General features: G+C 39.2%; 1 protein-coding gene across 1 annotated transcript in view; it reads left to right on the plus strand.

Moving 5' to 3' along the window:
* LOC127655150 (IgGFc-binding protein-like) overlaps positions 1–20,180 on the plus strand; it is a 69,444-nt gene that overhangs the window by 42,798 nt on the left and 6,466 nt on the right. Inside the window, 19 exon segments of the mRNA XM_052142797.1 lie at positions 3,748–3,872; positions 4,937–5,082; positions 5,272–5,415; positions 5,524–5,631; positions 6,427–6,596; positions 7,014–7,216; positions 10,420–10,561; positions 10,727–10,974; positions 11,077–11,254; positions 11,397–11,505; positions 11,697–11,791; positions 13,405–13,581; positions 13,765–13,967; positions 17,155–17,299; positions 17,608–17,849; positions 18,183–18,347; positions 18,508–18,635; positions 18,932–19,203; positions 19,787–19,995. Coding sequence (XP_051998757.1) covers positions 3,748–3,872; positions 4,937–5,082; positions 5,272–5,415; positions 5,524–5,631; positions 6,427–6,596; positions 7,014–7,216; positions 10,420–10,561; positions 10,727–10,974; positions 11,077–11,254; positions 11,397–11,505; positions 11,697–11,791; positions 13,405–13,581; positions 13,765–13,967; positions 17,155–17,299; positions 17,608–17,849; positions 18,183–18,347; positions 18,508–18,635; positions 18,932–19,203; positions 19,787–19,995 — 3,209 coding nt within the window.

A 20,180-nucleotide genomic window follows, 5' to 3' on the forward strand; every position in this document is an offset into this window, starting at 1 on the left:
CCCGGAAGTGCATGACGAGTTGACGAAGCCGTAGAGGGCACGTTTTATTGCCCGAAACCGGCTTCCTCGCTCCTCCGCTCTCACTACCCTCGACGGCGGAGCGGCTCCAAGCTGTCTCTGCCCTGCATGCCATGGCCCCCCTGCAATCCACCAGGCCAAGGCACTTGAAGATCTGCACTTGGGTAGTCCTGTTCCTGTTGTGCTGCAGGAACTGCGCTTGACCGATTGTGCACCCCGGGGTCACGAAGGTCACAGCGCCGGCACTCGGACGGGCAATGACCACCTTTGTGGTCCAGCAGAGTAATCTATGGCTGGACCTGGTCGAGATATGGGAGGTAGACTAAGCACGCTTTCTCAAATTCCCCTGTCTCCCAGCTTGATCTATATCGGCGATACCATTGACGACTTCGCCCAGCAATTCTCAGCGGTGAAGAAACAGACGGAGGCCACATCATGCCCTGCCGCCTTACCAACACGGGGCGTGCTCCGTCTGCTCACCGAGGGTACCCCCCTGAGGCTTCCAAATGTCAGGTAGCTCCGCTTCAACCTGGGCCCAGCTCTCAGCCCCAGTGTCGAGCGCCCCACAGGAAACGCACGCCCCCCCCCGTTTCTCGAACGTCCTCGAGGACCCAGCAGGCTCCCAAGCGTTCCTGATACGGATGACCCAGGGAACAACATGTTTGCTCCGGAGCTGGTAAGCAGACAACTCCGTCCTCCGGTGGAGGGCCGGGAGGAGAACCTTCAGTTAAAGGTATTTTCTTTGCCGCACCCCCTTCGGGCTGCGGTTCTCACATTCTCAATTATAGAGCAATTTCCTCTCTCCCTGGGTCACCTGGCCCGCAAATGCCGTCCTCACAGCTACCCGGTGCCCCGCCCTCTTTCGGTGGCGTCCGCTTTACCTCAGTGCACGGTGAAGATGCCAACACCCTGCGTGCAGAGATCATGACCCTTCTACTTAAAGATGCAATAGAAGTAAGGGTCTCTACAGCCCTTAATTCATTATACCTAAGAAAGGTGGCGGCTTACTACCGATCTTGGACTTGCGTGTTCTCAACCGGGCCTTGCACAAACTCCCATTCAAAATGCTCATGAAAAAGATACTTCTTAACTTGCGTCCGGCATCAAGATTGGTTCGCAGCGGCAGACCTGAAGGATGCGTACTTCCACGTCTCTATCTTGTCTCGACACGACCCTTTCTACGGTTCGTGTTCGACGGCCAGGCGTATCAGTACAAGGTCCTCCCCTCCGGCATGTCCCTGTCCCCTCGTGTCCTCACGAAGGTCGCAGAGGCAGCCCTTGTCCCTCGGGCATCCGCATACTCAACTACCTCGAGGACTGGCTTATCCTGGCCCACTCCCAAGAGTTACTATGCGTCCACAGGGACCAGGTGCTCAGGCACCTCAGCCACTTAGGGCTTCATGTCAACTGGGAAATGCGCAAGCTCACCCCGGTTCAGAGCATCTCTTTTCTCGGCATGGAGTTAGACTCAGTCTCAATGGTAGCGCGCCTCACCAACAAGCACGCAGTCAGTGCTGAAATGCCTCAGCTTGTTCAAGTCAGGCACGGCGATTCCTCTAAAACATTTCCAGAGAATCCTGAGGCATATGGCATCCTCTGCGGCGGTCACGGCACTGTGGTTTATGCATATGAGTCAGCTTCAGCACTGGCTCCAGACTCGAGTCCTGAGATGGGCATGGCTCCGCATATACCATGTGTTTATCACCCCTTCCTGCCATCAGACTCTCAACCCGAACAGAGGTTACAACAGTAACCATGACGTTTCACATCCACCCGAGTACTATTCCCATCATATAAGCATTCCATGTTTTTCGCTTTCATCAATTCTTCAATCATCATTCCATTTGTATCTGTTCTTTCTCCACCCATAACGTGTTATGCACATTAAAATCCCCACACCATATCACCCTTTCACCACTTTGACCTTTTATATTTCTAAATTCTCCATTGTTAATTTTTGGCATGGGTTATAGAAGTTTATAATTACATATTTCTTCTTTTCTATCCATATTTCCACTACTATATATTCCATTATTTCTCCTTTTTCCAAGATTCTATAAAAGGTCTTCTTCCCTGTCTCTTCTTACACTTGTACATCCTTTTAAAACAAAATCTATCCTAGGATTCAACCATGTTATACATATTATGTCTGGTTTATTTCCCATATGATTTATATACCCTTTAAATTATTTACCAGTAACATATAGACTTATTGCATTCCATTGTATCAATATATAATCAATGTATATTGATTATATATAATCAGTGTTATCAACCCATGACTCCTGACTTCGTTGAATGTCCGTTATAAGTCCTTTACCATGTCAATCCTCTTATATCTAGAAATCTCTCTGCTTTTATTATGATCTGAATCATTTCAGTTATTCTTTCTGTCTGGGCTGTGCAATTAATTACTTCTTCTACAAAGAGCACGAAGCTCACTATTTAATCTCCTTGTTTCTTTATTTCCTTTATCATTTCCCATTTTTTCCTTTCCACTTGCTTATTCCTTGAATCAACTGCTTTTATTGCTTCCGCATGTGTCATATTATGCTTTACTTTTTCTTGTTGTATCTTCACCGCCCTTTTCCTGACCACACATCCTTCATATGCCATGCTGTGGTTTCTCCCTCAATTACAGCATTTCACTTCTGCTCCTACTTCACACTTCCCATACTCATGTTCTCCTCTACAGCATGCGCACCTTGTCTTTGCTTTACATACTGTCGCAATATGCCCATATCTTTGGCTATTATAACATCTCAGAGGGGGAGCCACATACCGTACATCCATCCTGGGTAGATAATTAAACCTATTTTATATGATCTGGTAAATCTTTACCTTCCTACATCAGTCGCACTGACAAACTATTGATTCTGCTCCCTTCTCTGTTCACTTGCAATCAACTTGCTTCCGTTATTTTCCCTCCTTTAAAATTATTTTTTAGTTCCTCCATTGTACCTTCCAAAGGGACCCCAGATATCACTCCATACACCCATACATTTTGACCATCTTATAGTTCATTACCATTTGTTTGCCCACCATTTTTGGTTTTATCGCTTTATTTTTCTGCTCTTCGTTATTGCATGCTATCTTCAATGCGCCATCCTCTAATATTTTAGATAATTTCATTTCACCTGCTAGTTCCCTTAATTCACGAGTCAATGCCATTGGATTCATTCCAGCTATACCATTTTTTTCTTTAAATTTCAGTATTAACTGGAATTCATTTCAACTTCTTCTCCCTCACTATCTAGGGAACAAAGTTTCCGATCCTTCCTCTTTCCCTTTTTTTTTTCTTTTTTGTTGCATATTTTCCTGTCCTTCCCTCTACCTGTGTCCATCCTACCTCCATTCCGTCCTCATCTTCACCTGTGTCTTCAACTCCTCTTTTAGCCTCTGATCCATTTCCAGTTCGATTTCCTCAAGATCTTGTCATCTCAAGAGAAATTTTAAATTTTCACTGACCTCATACTTCTAATACTTCAATGCTCTTTTTGGACCAGGCCGTCCTCTGCAGAATCTCTGTAGACAGCCCTGCACCAGCACTGGTTCTATCTGCGTGCTTTTATGCATTGTACTGCTGCCACAGGATTGGCTGCTTAGATAATCACTTGAATAAGAAGCTTTACAAGCGTTCTTAATAAATTGCTCAGTAAGTGTATGTCCCTGTTTATAAGTAGCCTACACTTTAAATAAGTTATTCTTTTCTCTCTTCTGTCTCTGCAGGGTCTTGGTTCTCAGTAGAGGGTAAAAATGAAGAGAGAGGATTTTCTGGTCTTTCTTACCTGAGGAAATTGCATGTGACTGTCAATGATGTCACTGTGACAATGATGAAAAGCAGGAGAACTTTGGTCAGTATCCACAACAACTGTCATCATTTAATCTCTATTTACTTCCCCAATATAAATATGGGCGTGTACTATGACATCATTTTAAAGTTTTTAATATCACTTCAGAAAGTTAGATCAGTCTTGTCTTTATCAGTTAAGGGACATTTGAAAGTTTAGACATGTCTTAAGTTTCGAGGATACAGAGAAACTTTTATACAGGCTTTAATTTCGTCTCGCCTTGATTATTGTAATTATTGTAATCAATTTTAAATCAACACACTTATGCATGGCCACAATCAGTGCAAAATGCTGCAAGAAACTCCAGTTTTAGCTTCATTGCATTGGTTACCAATTCATTTTAGAGTTGATTTTAAGATTTTATTAACTACATGTAAGTTTGGTGCCAGAATACATAGCAGAACTTTTAAACATTGTGATACAGTTAGACCTCTTAGATCGTCTTGTCGTGAACTGTTGGCTGTTCCAAGATCCAAATGCAAAACTAAAGGTGATCAGTGTTTGTAGTGAAGGCCCCATGATTCTGGAAAAGCCTGGGATATTAGATCTGCTGAATCTGTGTCTGTTTTTAAGTCTCATTTAAAAACTCATTTGTATAGACTTGCTTTTATTACTACGTGAATGTGTTGTGTTTTATTCTATGTTTTGTGAAGCACTTTGTGCTAAATGGCTAAAATGTCCTTTTAAAAATAAAATTATTAGGGGCTATTAATTATTATTATAATGAAGGCATTCTGTAATCTTGAGGTTAAGAAATTAGATTGAAATTCAACAGCTAAAATACATTGTAGTCTCTAAGAATATAATCTCAAGGATTAAGTGAATGCACATATTAATTTTCATGACCCTCTGCTCATCTTTGATAGTTTCTTTCAGTTATTTCTAATCTGTTAATTGTCTGTTCTTTCTTTCACCCTTATCACTTTATCACTCTGTGCATTTTTCCAAGAACAATCTTATTTCTATAGCAAAACAAACAAAATCCTACAATTCTTTTTTTTTATAAAAAAATAACCTTTTCCTTCAATCCACTTCTGTGGATGTTTTTCTCTTATCCACACATCCAGGTGAATGGACAGAAGGTGTCCCTTCCCCACTCCCCATCTCCACTCATGTCTCTCTCTCTTGCTGGGCTATATGTTATCCTCACTACTCCATTCGGCTTTGAGGTGCAGTGGGACGGCAACCATTATGCCAAGATCACTGTACCCAGGTACTGAAGCTCTATTAAACCCCACTGGAATACATCCATCTATTTGCCCTGAAGTATATAGCTGGAAACACAAAGCTCCATGATGATTGTAAGGGGCTATGGGCCAAGAGTAAATCTCTCAAAAGTAAATCGGAAAATGTTTCCAGGGAAATGATTATACTTGCACTAATATCTCTGTCTCTGACTCAGTTCCTACTATGACCAGATGTGTGGCCTGTGTGGGGACTATGATGGAAACCCCAATAATGACTTCACTAAGCCAGATGGCTCACAAGCTGAAAGCTCAGATCAGTTTGGCAACAGCTGGCAAACTGATGATGATGTGGATGAAACGTAAGTACCTCTCACACTTCTTTATTTTATCTGCTTAACTGTTAAGGCAGGACGATGTTTTGAGGATTACGTCTACTTCTGTAACACAGATCTGTGTTTGGTTTTTAGATGCAAGCCTGACACCGGGCATGGCCCACCCTGTGATCCTGAGCTGGAGGATGTGGTCTCTAATTCAGAGAATTGTGGAAGAATAACTGACACAAATGGACCATTTAGGTTAGGACTGATGTCTCGCACAAACTGAGATTTACACCTCAAGCGTGGAAAATTTAGGGATGCACTCCATGAAACACATATAAAAAAACACCCAACGTTAAGTGTTAAAGTCACCATTCCGTGTTGTTAAATACAGATGAACAAATAAGAAATGAAGGGCCGTATTAATGCATCTGTTGGCATCGTTTAACATTAACTCACCACAGGGTGTTTTTAAAGTCACCATTATGTGTTAAATTCACTGCTGACTTGTACACAGCGAGCGCTCTGATGTGTGATGAATGTGCGCAGATATTTCATCAAAATCAGTTGAAGGTTCGAATAAAAATGAAAGACGATTTGACCAGCAGTTCAAGAGCCCTGAATGTCATCACATTCATTTCGTTACATATGTGCCTCTCATACACTAGAATGATGTTTTCGGTATAGGAAAACTTTGAAAATTACTTTTGAAAGATTTTTCAAGACTTTTGAAAATGCTCACCTTAACCACATACTTTTGAAACTAAATGACATTAGTAAACTGTAAAATGGAGTTTTCCAACGAAAACAAATAAGTGTATTGGCCTATTACACATTTTGCACGAAAACCAAGCCAAACAAACCAAGCCAAGCATTCCAATGAAATTCCCAAAGACTAGAAAATCCATGTTGAATCCTTCCATTCGAAATGAAACAGTTTGGTTCATGACAAATATGTGTGCTCTAAATTTAAAACTCTTTTTAAAATGAGCTAACAAGACCCTAAAATTATATTAGTGCTTAACCATTGTACACATACTATGCTTCTCACAGGGACTGTATCAATGTGGTGGACCCATTGCCTTTCTTCCAGAGATGTGTGTTTGATATGTGCCGTTATCAGGGGCTGCAGCAGGCGCTCTGTGACCACCTTCAGGCTTATACCGATGTTTGCCTGAGTGCAGGTGCACCTGTCCATCAGTGGAGGAAGCCAGATTTCTGCTGTAAGTAATACACTCACATATTAAATCACACAGCATGAAGTGCAGAAGGTATAAAGCAGTATTAGTTTAAAGGTATAAAGCAGTATAATTTGGTAACTTTTATCCATCATGCACGCATCACATTTATAAGTACTAGTGACAAGTCTGCTGTCAACTCTTTCTAATGCATAAACTATATTGTTGATGTGAATGCAGTTCAGGAGGTTGGAATAGCAAAGTTCAACACTTATGTAAGCTTTAAACTTCTATTTTTTTATGGGTTTTTCATGCCCAGGCCAGGCCAGTGGTGTGAGATACGATAGCAGTCCGAGAGAGAAGGGGAAACAACGTACTGTAGTCCACACTCGAACCTGCATCCCCACTTTGACCTCAATTTCACTGTCATTAAATGACAAAGTTTCCCCCATTTTTCCACAGTTTTGTTATGCCAACCTAACAGCCATTACTCTATATGTGTGAGCTCCTGTCCGGAGACTTGTCTGGGTATCAACGGATTGCCAGGCTGCAGTGAGAAGTGTGTTGAAGGCTGTGAGTGTGACCCTGGCTTTGTCCTCAGCGACAACAAATGTGTGTCTGTTAGAGACTGTGGCTGTGTGGACTCTTCAGGCTCCTACCACCCTGTGAGTTTAAATGCATTGCAAGCATACACGCAGATGTACTAACGCAAAGCACAGTTTCTGGAAATGCTTCTTTATATGTATATATATATATATATATATATATATACATACACACACACACACACAAACACGAGTAAAAGGGATAGTTCATCCCATAAAATGAAGAGTCTTCCCTCATGTTGTTTTAAACTTATTTACTTTCTTTCTTGTATCACATTATCGGATGTTAGGCAGAATTTTAGTTACTGACAACCTCGGTCACCATTCACCTTAACTGCATCGTTTTACCATACAATGAAAGTTGTAACAACTAACCATACAATGAGGTTTGTAACAACTAACCCTTTAAAGTGGAAGTGTGTAATTTCCTCCACTACTGTCACCAAATGGAACTTCAAAAAAAAAAAAAAAAGGGAAAAAAAGTTTTCAAACAATTTCCAGAAATATCCCCCTGTCTTCCATTGGTTGTACAAACAGGTAATCCCACCCCAAACTCATGCCATTGGTTGAGTGTGATATGTTGCAGCGTTGGGCTGGAAGAATACCTCAAACAAACAGGAATGTTTTGATAGCGTCACACTTAGTTAAAATCCACGATCCCGGATCCGGGATTTAAAATTACGTCAGTAATAATGTACTTCCAATTTTAAATGTATGCGGAGGAGTTACGAGCTCATATCTGGTACCATTTGAAAGCTTAGAATGTCTACTTTCTTGAGATATGCATCACTTTGGCATTTGTTTTACACTAAGTAACTTATTTACAATAAATTACATAGTTCCACCCATCAAAAGTCGTGGTCATAATTATGTATGCTTTTTGAATACATATGTCTCATATCAGCTCAAATATGACGCACATGTACAAACCATGTATCAAATGAAAGCTCTCATTGCCAGTAAGAAGTTCCAATAAGTCTTTTTATTGAGGTATAATCACATATCTAATACACTTCGAATGAATCATGAGGTATACAATCAACATTTGTAAACATACAAGTGAAATTATTGAATATTTGCCGTGCTACTCGCACTAGACAGCACAGTTAGCCACAGATACATAATCCTTTACCTTAGGTTATTCTCTGCAAAATGAGCCGTTTTTCAGTGTTTTCTGTGGTTGTGTGCCCAAGTAATCCCTCCATATGTCACGTGAGTGCAGAAACACCACAAAGTAATGTTATATGATATTCAACAATCCAGGAAAATATGTAAACATCCGATCCGGATAAAGCATATATTGCCGTAAAGCTTAGACCCTCCGCTTTCCGGCAATGTCTCTCAAGATCAAATAGACCAATCAGGGGCTGTGATATTGCATCCTGACTGTGAAGTGATCACTAGGTAGGTTACGTGCACAAAACACACAGACGCGTCTCACCAGACACCTGAGCGCATATTTACCACTTTCAACAGTGTTTTATGTAATGACAAAGGGTTTTCTGTAAAATTACACTGGGATTTTGCATTTATAGCACTGTATATGGGTATGGGGAGACTTTAGATTTGGGTAGGTGGAAAGTACACCAAAAAAAGGTAATATTCCTCCCTTCAGATACATTTAAATAGATATTAAATAAAACATGATACAGACAGAATTCCTTTTTCAGGTATTTGCTGACATCTAGTGGAAACAGCCAAAACTGTCTGCATGCTGCTATGGCAAACAGGGCTTGAGTTATACACTTTCAAAAATGAATTTATATAAAAAAAATCAAAAAGCGCCTCTTTTTTTAGGAGGGTTATTACTGTTCAGACAACATATATTTAATTTTTTTTTTTTTCATTTTTAGCAGTGTTTTATGCAACTTCAAAGGGTTTCCTGTAAAATGACACCAAAACTGTGTATTTAGGCCAAAGTATGTGGGAATGGGAAGCTTTTTAATTTGGGTAGGCCAAATCCAGGCGGAAATCCCCAAAAATGGCAAGGATCTTAATAGGTTTTTAAGATTTGTTTTTCTAGACACCATAAGGCAGTATCCTTGAAATTATATCGCCAAACACTTCAATGTGATCAGATTTCTTGGATGGATAGGAAATATAAAAGCAGACAATTATGGTTCATGTAACATACAATACAGTCTGACAGCTCCATCTTCAGTTATTCTTCTATGGTTATTTGTGATGCCATCAATAGATTTAAATATTCAGTAACAACTGAGGAACAAATCCAAACAGGTACCTGCTGGGAGGGTAGCACAAAAATACATTGAACAGCACTTTGTAGATTAGCTGATGTTATTTACAGATGGCTCAAAAGACACAGAGACTGGACGTACTGGAGCTGCAGTTTTCATCCCACAGTATGAGGTAGAAATTACGGAAAGTACTGCCTACCGATCACCTATCAGTATATGCAGTTGAGCTTGTTGCTATTGTATTAGCTTTGCATTGGTTTGAAGTAAACAACGTTAATAATGCTCTAATTGCATCTGAGAGTTGGGCAGCACTCACAAGCATTAGATCTGTGAAATCACGCAGACAAGATCGTCTATTTGAAATTCATAATTTAATATGCGAACTACACAATAAGGGTCTGACGGTTTGCTTTGCTTGGGTTCCTGCTCATGTAGCAGAAGAAGGAAATTAGGTTTTTGACAAATTAGCTAAGCAATCACTCAAATTGCAAACATTAAACATGAAAATTCCGCTGAGTAAAGATGAGGGCAAAGCAAACAGAAAGAGTCCAGTGGGGAAACTTTGGCACGAATACTGGGACATAAATGATACAGGCAGATATCTTTATAATATCCAGAATCGTGTTGTTTTGGGAAGGAGGCCGGGCAGGAACTGAAAGGAAGAAGCAGTCATTACCCGTCTCAGGATGGGACATATTGGACTTAATCAGACACTTCATAAAATAAGTAAACACCCAACTGGTAGATGTGCACACTGTGGTCACTCTGAATCTGTTTAGAATGTGCTGCTGGAATGGAGAGGATATGAGGAGGAAAGAAGGATATCAGTATTAAAGAAAGCTGAGCTATATGTCATTATAAGAAACCTCCTTGGAGAGGCATCACAGGGAATATACAGTCACCTAATTGAGTATCTGAAGGAAACAGGCTAATAGAAAGAATTAAACTTTTTTTTTTTTTATCTTTCTTTTACTGCCAATCAGTTTTAAGGTTTGAAAAACAGGTGTGATAGCGTGCTTGGTTGATACATTTCTTACTCATTTCTATCAATATTATTATATTTAGGTGAATGAGAGCTGGTATCTTGAGGGCTGTATTCACAAGTGTACATGTCAGGTTGGAGGAATTATCCAGTGTTTAGACACCAGCTGTTTGCCTACTGAGAGCTGCCAACTTCAGAATGGAAACTACGGCTGCAAACCACTTGGTAAAAATGCTAGTACTAGCTTATACTGTACAAACTGTGTAAAGGTGTCTACATAGCTTATCACATGATACACCCCCATGTGAATTCTGCACAAACATGTTCACAGTATTGACAACATGATCTGGGACTAATCTTTCTGAATTTTTTCTCTCCATATCTTTTTAGATACAGGCATTTGTTCGGTCTCTGGTGACCCTCACTACACCTCCTTTGATAAGAAAGTACATCACTACATGGGCTCCTGCTCCTACACTCTTACAAAGCCCTGTAATGAGACCTCTGGCTTGCCATACTTCACTGTTGAGACACAGAACGAGCATAGAGACAATAATAAGAAAGTGTCTTATGTAAGATCTGTCATTATCAATGTCCATGGCATGAAGGTGAATCTGGGCAAAGGCCGAAAAGTTCAGGTAAGAGACATTTCAGGGGTTTGTGAGACCCAAATGACAGATTAAAGGATATGGGAACAAGCCTGTATTCACATGCTTAAATTATTTTTTTACTTTCTGCAGGTAAATGGAGTTCAGGTCACTGTGCCTGTCACACTTCCAAATGATATTAAGATCTTCCTAAGTGGCAAATTTGTGGTGCTCGAGACAGACTTCGGATTGTTCATCAGATTTGATGGAAATCATCATGCCGATGTCAACCTACCTTCCTCCTACAGTGGCCTGTTATGTGGACTGTGTGGTAAGAAAATTTCCAAATCTAATTAACTCACAAATGTATGGTATTTAATAACTTTTATATTTATACATATTCTACTAATTCTACTAACCAATTCTAAATAGTCAGACTGTCTATCTTGATTAATCTTACTAATATATGCTAGGAAATTTTAATGGTAATCATAATGATGACAACATCAAGCCTGACGGGAACCCAACAGACAGCACCAATGAGCTTGGAGAGAGTTGGCAGGTGCCCGATGACAGGCCAGAGTAAGTGTTAAAAATTAACCATGAATTTCACAAAAGCGATATAAACATGTTTCTATTGTGTGATGAATGAATTAAGACAACAGGTTAGGAAAGAGAAATAAGGCAGAAAGGAAATGTGTGACTTGTTTAACCTTCATCTAAAGACATATTTCTATCACTGAAGATTTAATCATTCATGTATACTCTTCCAGTTGTATTCACGGAGGAGGAGACATTGAATGTGATGACAAGATCCAAAGTGAAGCTCAAAAACCTACTAGCTGTGGCATGATTACCGACCTCAATGGTGAGACTCATGCACTGATGCATACATTTTAAATGCTTTGATGCTGAGGTCACAGAAAACCGTTTAGCTTGTGTTTTTACCACAATTTAGAATTCGTATTTTTAGTTTAGTATGTCTTTTTATTTCTGTTTTTTTTACATTTAATGTCAAATCAGGTGTAAATGGGTTAAAGGGAAAGGAGGAGGTGAGAACCGACTTGACGATATAAATAATAGTTTAATGAAAAACTAAACATAAAGACAAACATACAAAGGTGTCGGACAGCTTCCCGTAAATCTCTCTCTCTCTCCCTGTCCCACTGCAGTCTCCAGTTGGCCTTTATCCCTCTCTGAGGCATGATTAGCCTAATTAGGGGCCGGTGTGTAGCATCACGACCCGGCCCCGCCCTCTGCCCTGTCACATCAATATTCAGTGTTCAGTTACAGGATATAATCATTTGACAAATGTCTATATACAGTACATATATTAATTGTCAATTATTAGCTATTGTATAACACCAATAAAAGCAAATGTATGTGTTGTATGGACTACTGTATCGCTCTCATTGCAGGCCTTCCTGCATGTGCTATTACACCTCTCCAAATGATCCAGAATGCAGCAGCACGTCTGGTCTTTAATGAACCTAAGAGAACACATGTTACACCACTCTTTGTCTCTCTCCACTGGCTGCTGGTTCATGCACGTAAAAAATTCAAGGCCCTGATGCTGGCATATAAAACAGTCACTGGGTCTGCTCCAGCATACCTAAAAACATTTATGCAGAGCTACGTTCCCACCAGAAGCCTGCAGTCGGCTAAGGAACGTCGCCTTGTCGTACCAAAACAAAGAGGCACCGAAACACTTTCCCGGACTTTCAGTTTCATCATACCACGGTGGTGGAATGACCTTCCCAACTCAATCCGGGAAGCTAACTCACTCTCTATCTTCAAAAAACGGCTAAAAACACATCTTTTCCAAAAGCACTTAACCGGTCAATAAAAAAAAAAAAAAAAAAATATATATATATATATATATATATATATATATATATATATATAGATTTACATTTCTTGTTGCACTTAAATCTGTTTTGTATACTATTATGATGATAGTGAAACTTTGTAATATGGCACTTTTTGTACCACTGTCTCCCTAAGATGATTCGCTGATGTTCTTCCTCTTTTGTAAGTCGCTTTGGATAAAAGTGTCTGCCAAATGAATAAATGTAAATGTAAATGTAATGTGTTCCCTTCACACTCAGGTTATTTGTTGTACATATAAATACTGGCTCATACTCACAGAGTCAACATTTAGCCAAATTTGTGTTTGTAATTGTTATTGCTTGTAATCTTGTTGGTTTACATATTGTTTATAAATTGTGTGGATTCTGCTCAAGTTTGATTGCTTGTTTAAGGTCTGTTGACATTTGCAATGTTTGCCATATTTATCCTGGCATTCTTGAGTTTGTTTAATGTATTTATCATTCTACCTTGGAGAAATTGTGGGAAATACTGCTGCCTACCCTAAAAATTATCTTAGTACATCTGTTCATGGCTTTCCATTTCCATTTCCATTTCTTAGTTAAGGGCTGTTTTGCCCCAGCATTAAGATCTATTCATAATTTTTGTTCCCAGGAATCTTCAAGCCATGTCATGCAGTTGTGCCTCCTGGTCCTTACTTTGAGAATTGTGTGTTTGATCAGTGTGGCACTGATGGTGGTGTAGTGGCACTGTGCCAAGCTACTGAAAGCTATGCCTACCTGTGCGCTCAAGCTGGGGTGCCAATTAACTGGAGGAATAACACCTTCTGTCGTAAGTGTTTGAGAATGCACATGCATCTTTCTGTGCCTGTGGCAGTGTGGGTGTGTGTCAGTTTGTGGTAGTACACAGGCATTCTGTAAAGCCCCCCCCCCCTTCCCATTCATTTTCTTTTGTTCTTATCATTCCAGTAATTAGAAATTTAACACCCCTTCTTTCTTTCTGTTTTTTCCCCAGCTATGAAATGTCCGGTTGGTAGTCACTATGAGACGCGTGGTACTGCTTGTCCAGCCAGTTGTCAAGACCCTGGATCTGAAGGCACCTGTAATAAGCCCTTTGTTGAGGGATGTGTGTGTGACACTGGTTTGGTGCTCAGTGGAGACAAGTGTGTACCCTTCAGTGAGTGTGGTTGCACTGACAAGGACAACAACTACAGGCCTGTGAGTTGTTTTGTTTTCCCATAATCATAAATAAAGTGTCTAATATGTTCGCTTACACTGTAAAAGTGGTGGTAACCAGCAATTGTTACCTAGATTGAGATTCTAGTCCACTCAGAGGCTGATATATTCTATGAAACAATGGGGGTGGTGCATGAACTGAAAATTAGACTGAATGTCTATGGACAAGCACATTTATGAGGGTGGAAATGTGTTAGAGCTCTACCTACAATTCAGATTTGCATATTATGATGGAATGTTTTCTAGTACTTGCTGCCATCTAATGGATTGAAATAAGACTTTCTGCTGGGAGACAGAGCAAACAGAACCAGAATTACATGCTAATAAAATTATGATTTTTTTTAAATATATTTATATAAAACACATACACACACACACACACAGATGCACCTCTGGAAAACATTAAGAGACCACTGCAAAATTATCAGTTTCATTGGATTTACTATTTATAGGTATGCGTTTGGTATGTTAACAATTTTGTTTTATTCTATAAAGTACTACAAAATTTCTCCCTAATTACAAATAAATAAATTGTGGATAATAGCTCTGAATTGTGTAGCCAAGATAGCTCTGATTCTTCTCTTATAATGCATAATGAGGTTGGAGAACACATGGAAATGGATCTGAGACCATTCCTCCATCCATAATCTCAACAGATCCTTAAAAATTCAGAGGTCCATGTTGATGGACTCTCCTCTTCAGTTCACCCCACACATTTTCTATGGGGTTCAGGTCAGGGGACTGGGGTGGCCATGGCAGAACCTTGATTTTGTGGTCAGTGAGTTTTGTATTGATTTTGATCATTATCCTGCTGGAAGATACATCCAGGGCCCATTGTAAACTTTCTGGCAGAGGCAGCCGGGTTTCGCTTTTTTTTTTTTTTTTTTTTTAAATCTTTTGGTATTTAATAGAGTTTGTGATGTAATTTATCCGAACAAGAGGTCCAGGATATCTGGCAGAAAAACTGCCCCACAACATTAAATATCCAGCACCACATCTAACCGTGGACATTGGGTACTTCATCTTTGTGTTTATTTATTTATTTTCTTTCCATCTGACCATGGAACCCAGTCACAATTGAAGTTCCAGTAGAGTCTGGCAAGCTGTAGATGCTTGACTTTGTTGTTGGATGATAGCAGATTATATTAATATAATTTCATATAATTTTCAAAAATGATATGAAAAATTATTATTTCGTTATTTTACTAACCCAATTAATGACTCGTCGGCGCTTTATCAGTAGGTTGCATGACACGTGAAGCATTTTTTTTTTTAGCTTTCACTTAAGAAGTGTTGTGCACTTTTTATTTTAATATATCTCTTTACATAAATACTATTTTCCACTTAAAAACTATAATTTCGTTATTTTACTCATTGATGAGCAAAAGGTCGAGGCAGAAATGACCATGTACCTGCAGGAAATGGCCATTGATGGGGAAGAGGACCCGCTGACTTGGTGGAAAACGAACGACAAAAGGTTTCCGTTCATGGCAAGATTAGCACGGAAATATCTGTGCATATGTGCTACCAGTACTCCATCAGAGCGGGTCTTCAGCACAGCGGGTAGTGTAGTTGCTCCAATCCGCAGCTTATTAAAACCAGATAAAGTGAATATGTTGGTATTTCTGGCCATAAATATCGAAATTTAAACATGGTCTATGGTGAAAGATATTAGACTTCTTTACGCATTTTTCGCCATCCGTTGCGGAGCTATTCGATTTTGCATATTATTTTTTAAACATTCATTTGTGTAGTTCATATGACCACTTTACAATATTTCAATAACAAAATTTATTTTGTAGCCTGTGCTGAAGTTAATTGTGCTGGTAATTATAAGTGAAATGTTAATGCCGAGTTTCGGTCTGAGTGTTGTTTCCCTTTTCTTGTTCTTTATTTGTTGTTCTTCTATGTTTTAATAAATGTGTGTTATTCATATTCACCTTGTTTCTTTCATTTGATTTGACATTATGGATTTATGGCCAAGGAAATTTTTCTTTAAAAGTATTAACCAGACAAAAGTTATTTGACGTTCGCTGGTCTGGGTTTATCTTAAACTGCCGCTTCAGTGTATACAAGTGCTATTTGACAATGAGCAAGATTTTCTGAGACACTACAACTACTAATAATTAATTAATAAAGGCTATTTTCTTGTAGCCTACAACATAAAATATTTTAATCTAAATGTACAGTGTAAGACATGTAAAAAAAAGACAAGAAGCTAACAATGTCAAGATCAATATTTGTGTAGCCTGCCTGACACGGTATTTTCACAGACTAACACGTCACGTCTCTGGCATATACTACAGTATTTAAAATAGCATATATGCATTAGTTATATTCTCAATTTAATTTACAGAGCAATCCCTGCAAAGTTTTTAGGTTAACTATAGAAGAGACTAGGATTAGTGAGTCACACTAGCAAGACTCGCAAAAGGGGGTGTGGCATCACGATGGTGGCTCTACATCGTGATGTTGGTCAGCCATCACGATGGACGATGATATCGTTCATTGGCACAACCCTATAGCAAAGCCTTTCTATCAAACTAATCAGAGAAGTTATGTTACACTCGCATTTGCACTCGGTATGGACAAAATGTCCATAGTGTTTAATTCTGACATTTATTAAATGTTGCCTCAAGCACATGGCTGAACCCAAAATTATGTATTAATAAGTCCCCTTTCTGTGGGTCAGAGTGGATTGTGAGGGAGGTTAATACACTGTGACCTATATGAGAGTGGAGTGATGAGATTCTTTGAAAATTTAGTTCAACATTTTGGGATTCCCAGATCTCAGTTCTTTAGGTATTTACAGCTGCGCCACCTGCTCTGTACTAGTTTTGGGAGTAGCAAACACACCCCTAAAGTGGCAGATCACTCTGGGAGTGGTGATTACTGCTTTTTTAAAAGGTCATGAGGCATCAGTGTATTACTAACCGCTAATTCAGAGTCTGGGGGATGGAGCTTTAACTTCTCTCAAGAGATTATGGGAGAAATGTTAATGTTTATTCTGTCCATATATGTTTTGCATTTCTTTGTTTGTTGTGTGAAATAACAAAAAAAACAATAAAGATAAATCTACATAGTTCAATTTCATCCCATTTTAATTTCTAGTTCAAGCTCTACCTCTTTTTGATATTTAAACTGTGTAACATATCCATGTGTTTTTCAGGTTGGAGACAGCTGGTTCACCAAAGATGACTGCACAGAGCGCTGCGTGTGTTCACCTTTCAATACTGTGACATGTGAGGCTTGGGTGTGTGGCCCTGCTCAGAAATGTAAAGTCAATGAGGGTCAGCTGGGCTGTGTGAACACGGGTACATGCTCTACCAATTACAAAGAATTATCTTTTTTCTATATAGTAAATCTTATTGTCTTATTAATTTATTTTTTATTATTATTATCATTGGTCAATTTGGTTACAGTTTGGTGATCAGTTATGTGAAACTGAATTGAATTGATCTTGATTGAATTTTAGCTTTTTTTTTAGCTATAATCAAACTGACATTAGGGTGACATTATCATAATCAATAATATACAGGATATACAAATACATGTGTATTTGTCAAATATAATAATAAGAGTTACTATGAAAAGCTAACCTTGCCACCTTCCTTCTGTTCAGGAATGGGCATTTGCCACATTGCTGGTGATCCTCACTACTACACCTTTGATGGCATTATGCACACTTACATGGGTACCTGCACTTACACACTGGTGGCGATATGCAACAGCTCGATGGTGAAACCCTTCACCATTGTGGCTAAGAATGAAGAACGTGGTCAGCCTAAAGCTTCATATGTTCGTTCAGTGACCATCTATCTGCCCACTGCCAACATCACACTCAGCAAGAATGGCAGAATAATGGTGAGTCCAATGAAAGAGGGAGGGATGGACTGAGGAATACATAGAGTAGGATATGTACCTATGCACTATGCATTAATTGCACGTTATGCAGATTATTTCTCTAAGACATTGTGTATGAGGATATAATCGAGAACTGTTGTATAATAGATAAGAAATCAATAAGATGAAAAAAAATGCATAATCAGTGGGATCATTATGTGTACAGCATAGATACGGTGACATTAAAGAATAGAGTTAGTAAACTGAACAAAGCAAAAAATTTATTATGTTTCTATGACATACTAGCAAAATTTCTGGCCTGTAATCTCATCTCTTTGATCCACGACGAACTAGCTGAATGAACGCAGGATAAAAACCCCCTATGAAATCACTGAAGCCAAGGCACGGGTATTTACCAGTGGAGTAAACAGCGTACTGGACACTGACTTTGGCCTGATCGTGAAGTTTGATGGAGTGCACCATATTGAGATCACAGTACCAGGAGACTATTTCAACAAGGTATCAAACTGCACAGCAAAATACAAAACTAGATCTTCACCCTACTTGATGTATGTCTTACAAACCAGCCAGAATGTTCAAGGACAACATTTTCTTGTGTCCGAAACAGACTACACAATCACAGTTATGCTTTCCTCATTCTTTCACTTTTCCAATTTAGGTTTGTGGTATGTGTGGTAACTACAATAGTGATTCCTCTGACGATAATTTGATGCCCAATGGCAAACTAGCCAAAGATGTCATTGAGCTTGGTGATAGCTGGAAGGCAGAGGGAGACAGTGATCCTGGGTGAGTACCATAACAACCAGATTCATATTACAGAAATAGAAATACCTAGATAGAATGATTATATGAATATGAGCAAAATAATCACGCTTTCAGCTTACTTTATTTTTATTTTTTTCAATTAATTTTAAACCAAAAATGTAAAATCATTTAAATGTTGCCTGAGACTTTCCTTTTAACTTTATTGTATAAAACTCAATGTGTTTTATGTGTAAGTCTGACTTAAAATTATGAAACAGGTCACATTTGTCTTAATTTTTTCTGTTGTATTCATCTGTTCCTCTTTCCCCCAACCATAGCTGCCAACCTGATTTACGACCTGATGTCAATCCCAACTGTGATGAGGTTGAGGAAGAAGCCTACAGGTCACAGTGTGCAGAGCCTATCCTGTCCGATCGCTTCAAGACCTGTCACTCTCTCATTCCTCCAGAGGCCTTCCTGAGCAACTGCATATATGACATGTGTGAATATAACGGCATGCATTCAACTCTGTGTGATAACATTGAGGCTTACGCCCAGGCCTGTCAGAGTGCTGGAGTCACAATCAGCTGGAGAAACAACACTTTCTGTTGTAAGTAAAAGAGACCAAGGGATGGACAGAGATGTGATGAGAGTGTGGGTAAAAGGAGAAGAGTAATCTGGTTAGCATTTATGAACTCTTGCAACTAGTGAGTTGTAGTGTGTCCAATCAATGTTTACAATATTTTGCTATAAATTAATAAGTCATTTAGTAATATGACTAATGCAAAGTTTGTTCCATATGTTAGGCTGGTAAATCACACTTTTGCTGTTGTTTAGCTTTTACAAAATTGGCAGTTTTCCTATTCAGCCTATGCCATGTTAACAATTTTGCATGTTGGTTGGCCTATGGAGTTAATGTAAATGTTTAGTACATTTGTACGATAACATTTATTTTACAGTGTTGGGTCGCCACTTGATATCAAATCTGGATCCTTAAACAAACCAGTTCAGAACTACAGATGTACATATCTGTGCATCACCACACTTTTCCAAGATAACATTAAGGCTTATCATAATTTAATAATAATTAAAATGTTAATGAATGCTAATGCATAATTTTTCATAGAAATGGCCTCTTAAACTTTGTAATTCACATACAATGCATCATAGCTCCTTTCTTTGTATATCTCCAGCTCACCCATGCCATCCCAACAGCCACTTCTCTGACTGCACAGTGCCATGTCCTCCCACTTGTGCTGACCTCTTCCCCATATTCTGCCCATTGCCACCCAACAGCTGTATAGAGGGCTGTCAGTGCGATGCAGGTTTCGTGTTAAGTGACGGCAAGTGTGTTCCCCTCTCAAGCTGCGGATGTGTTGACCACAATGGAGAGTATCATGATGTGAGTAAACGTTGGAGATCTCAACAAAACAACTGATAATATGTTACCGTTTTCCTCAACTTAAAGAAACGTTTGCGAGAACAACATGATAGTTGACAGAAATACCTAGACCTCTCAAATCTATCTACTTTCTTTGAAAGCTAAAAAACTACACTTTAAACACAGCTCATAACTGAAATTATTCC

This window comes from Xyrauchen texanus, chromosome 2 (assembly GCF_025860055.1).
Source record: "Xyrauchen texanus isolate HMW12.3.18 chromosome 2, RBS_HiC_50CHRs, whole genome shotgun sequence".
NCBI classification, from domain to species: Eukaryota; Metazoa; Chordata; class Actinopteri; order Cypriniformes; family Catostomidae; genus Xyrauchen; species Xyrauchen texanus.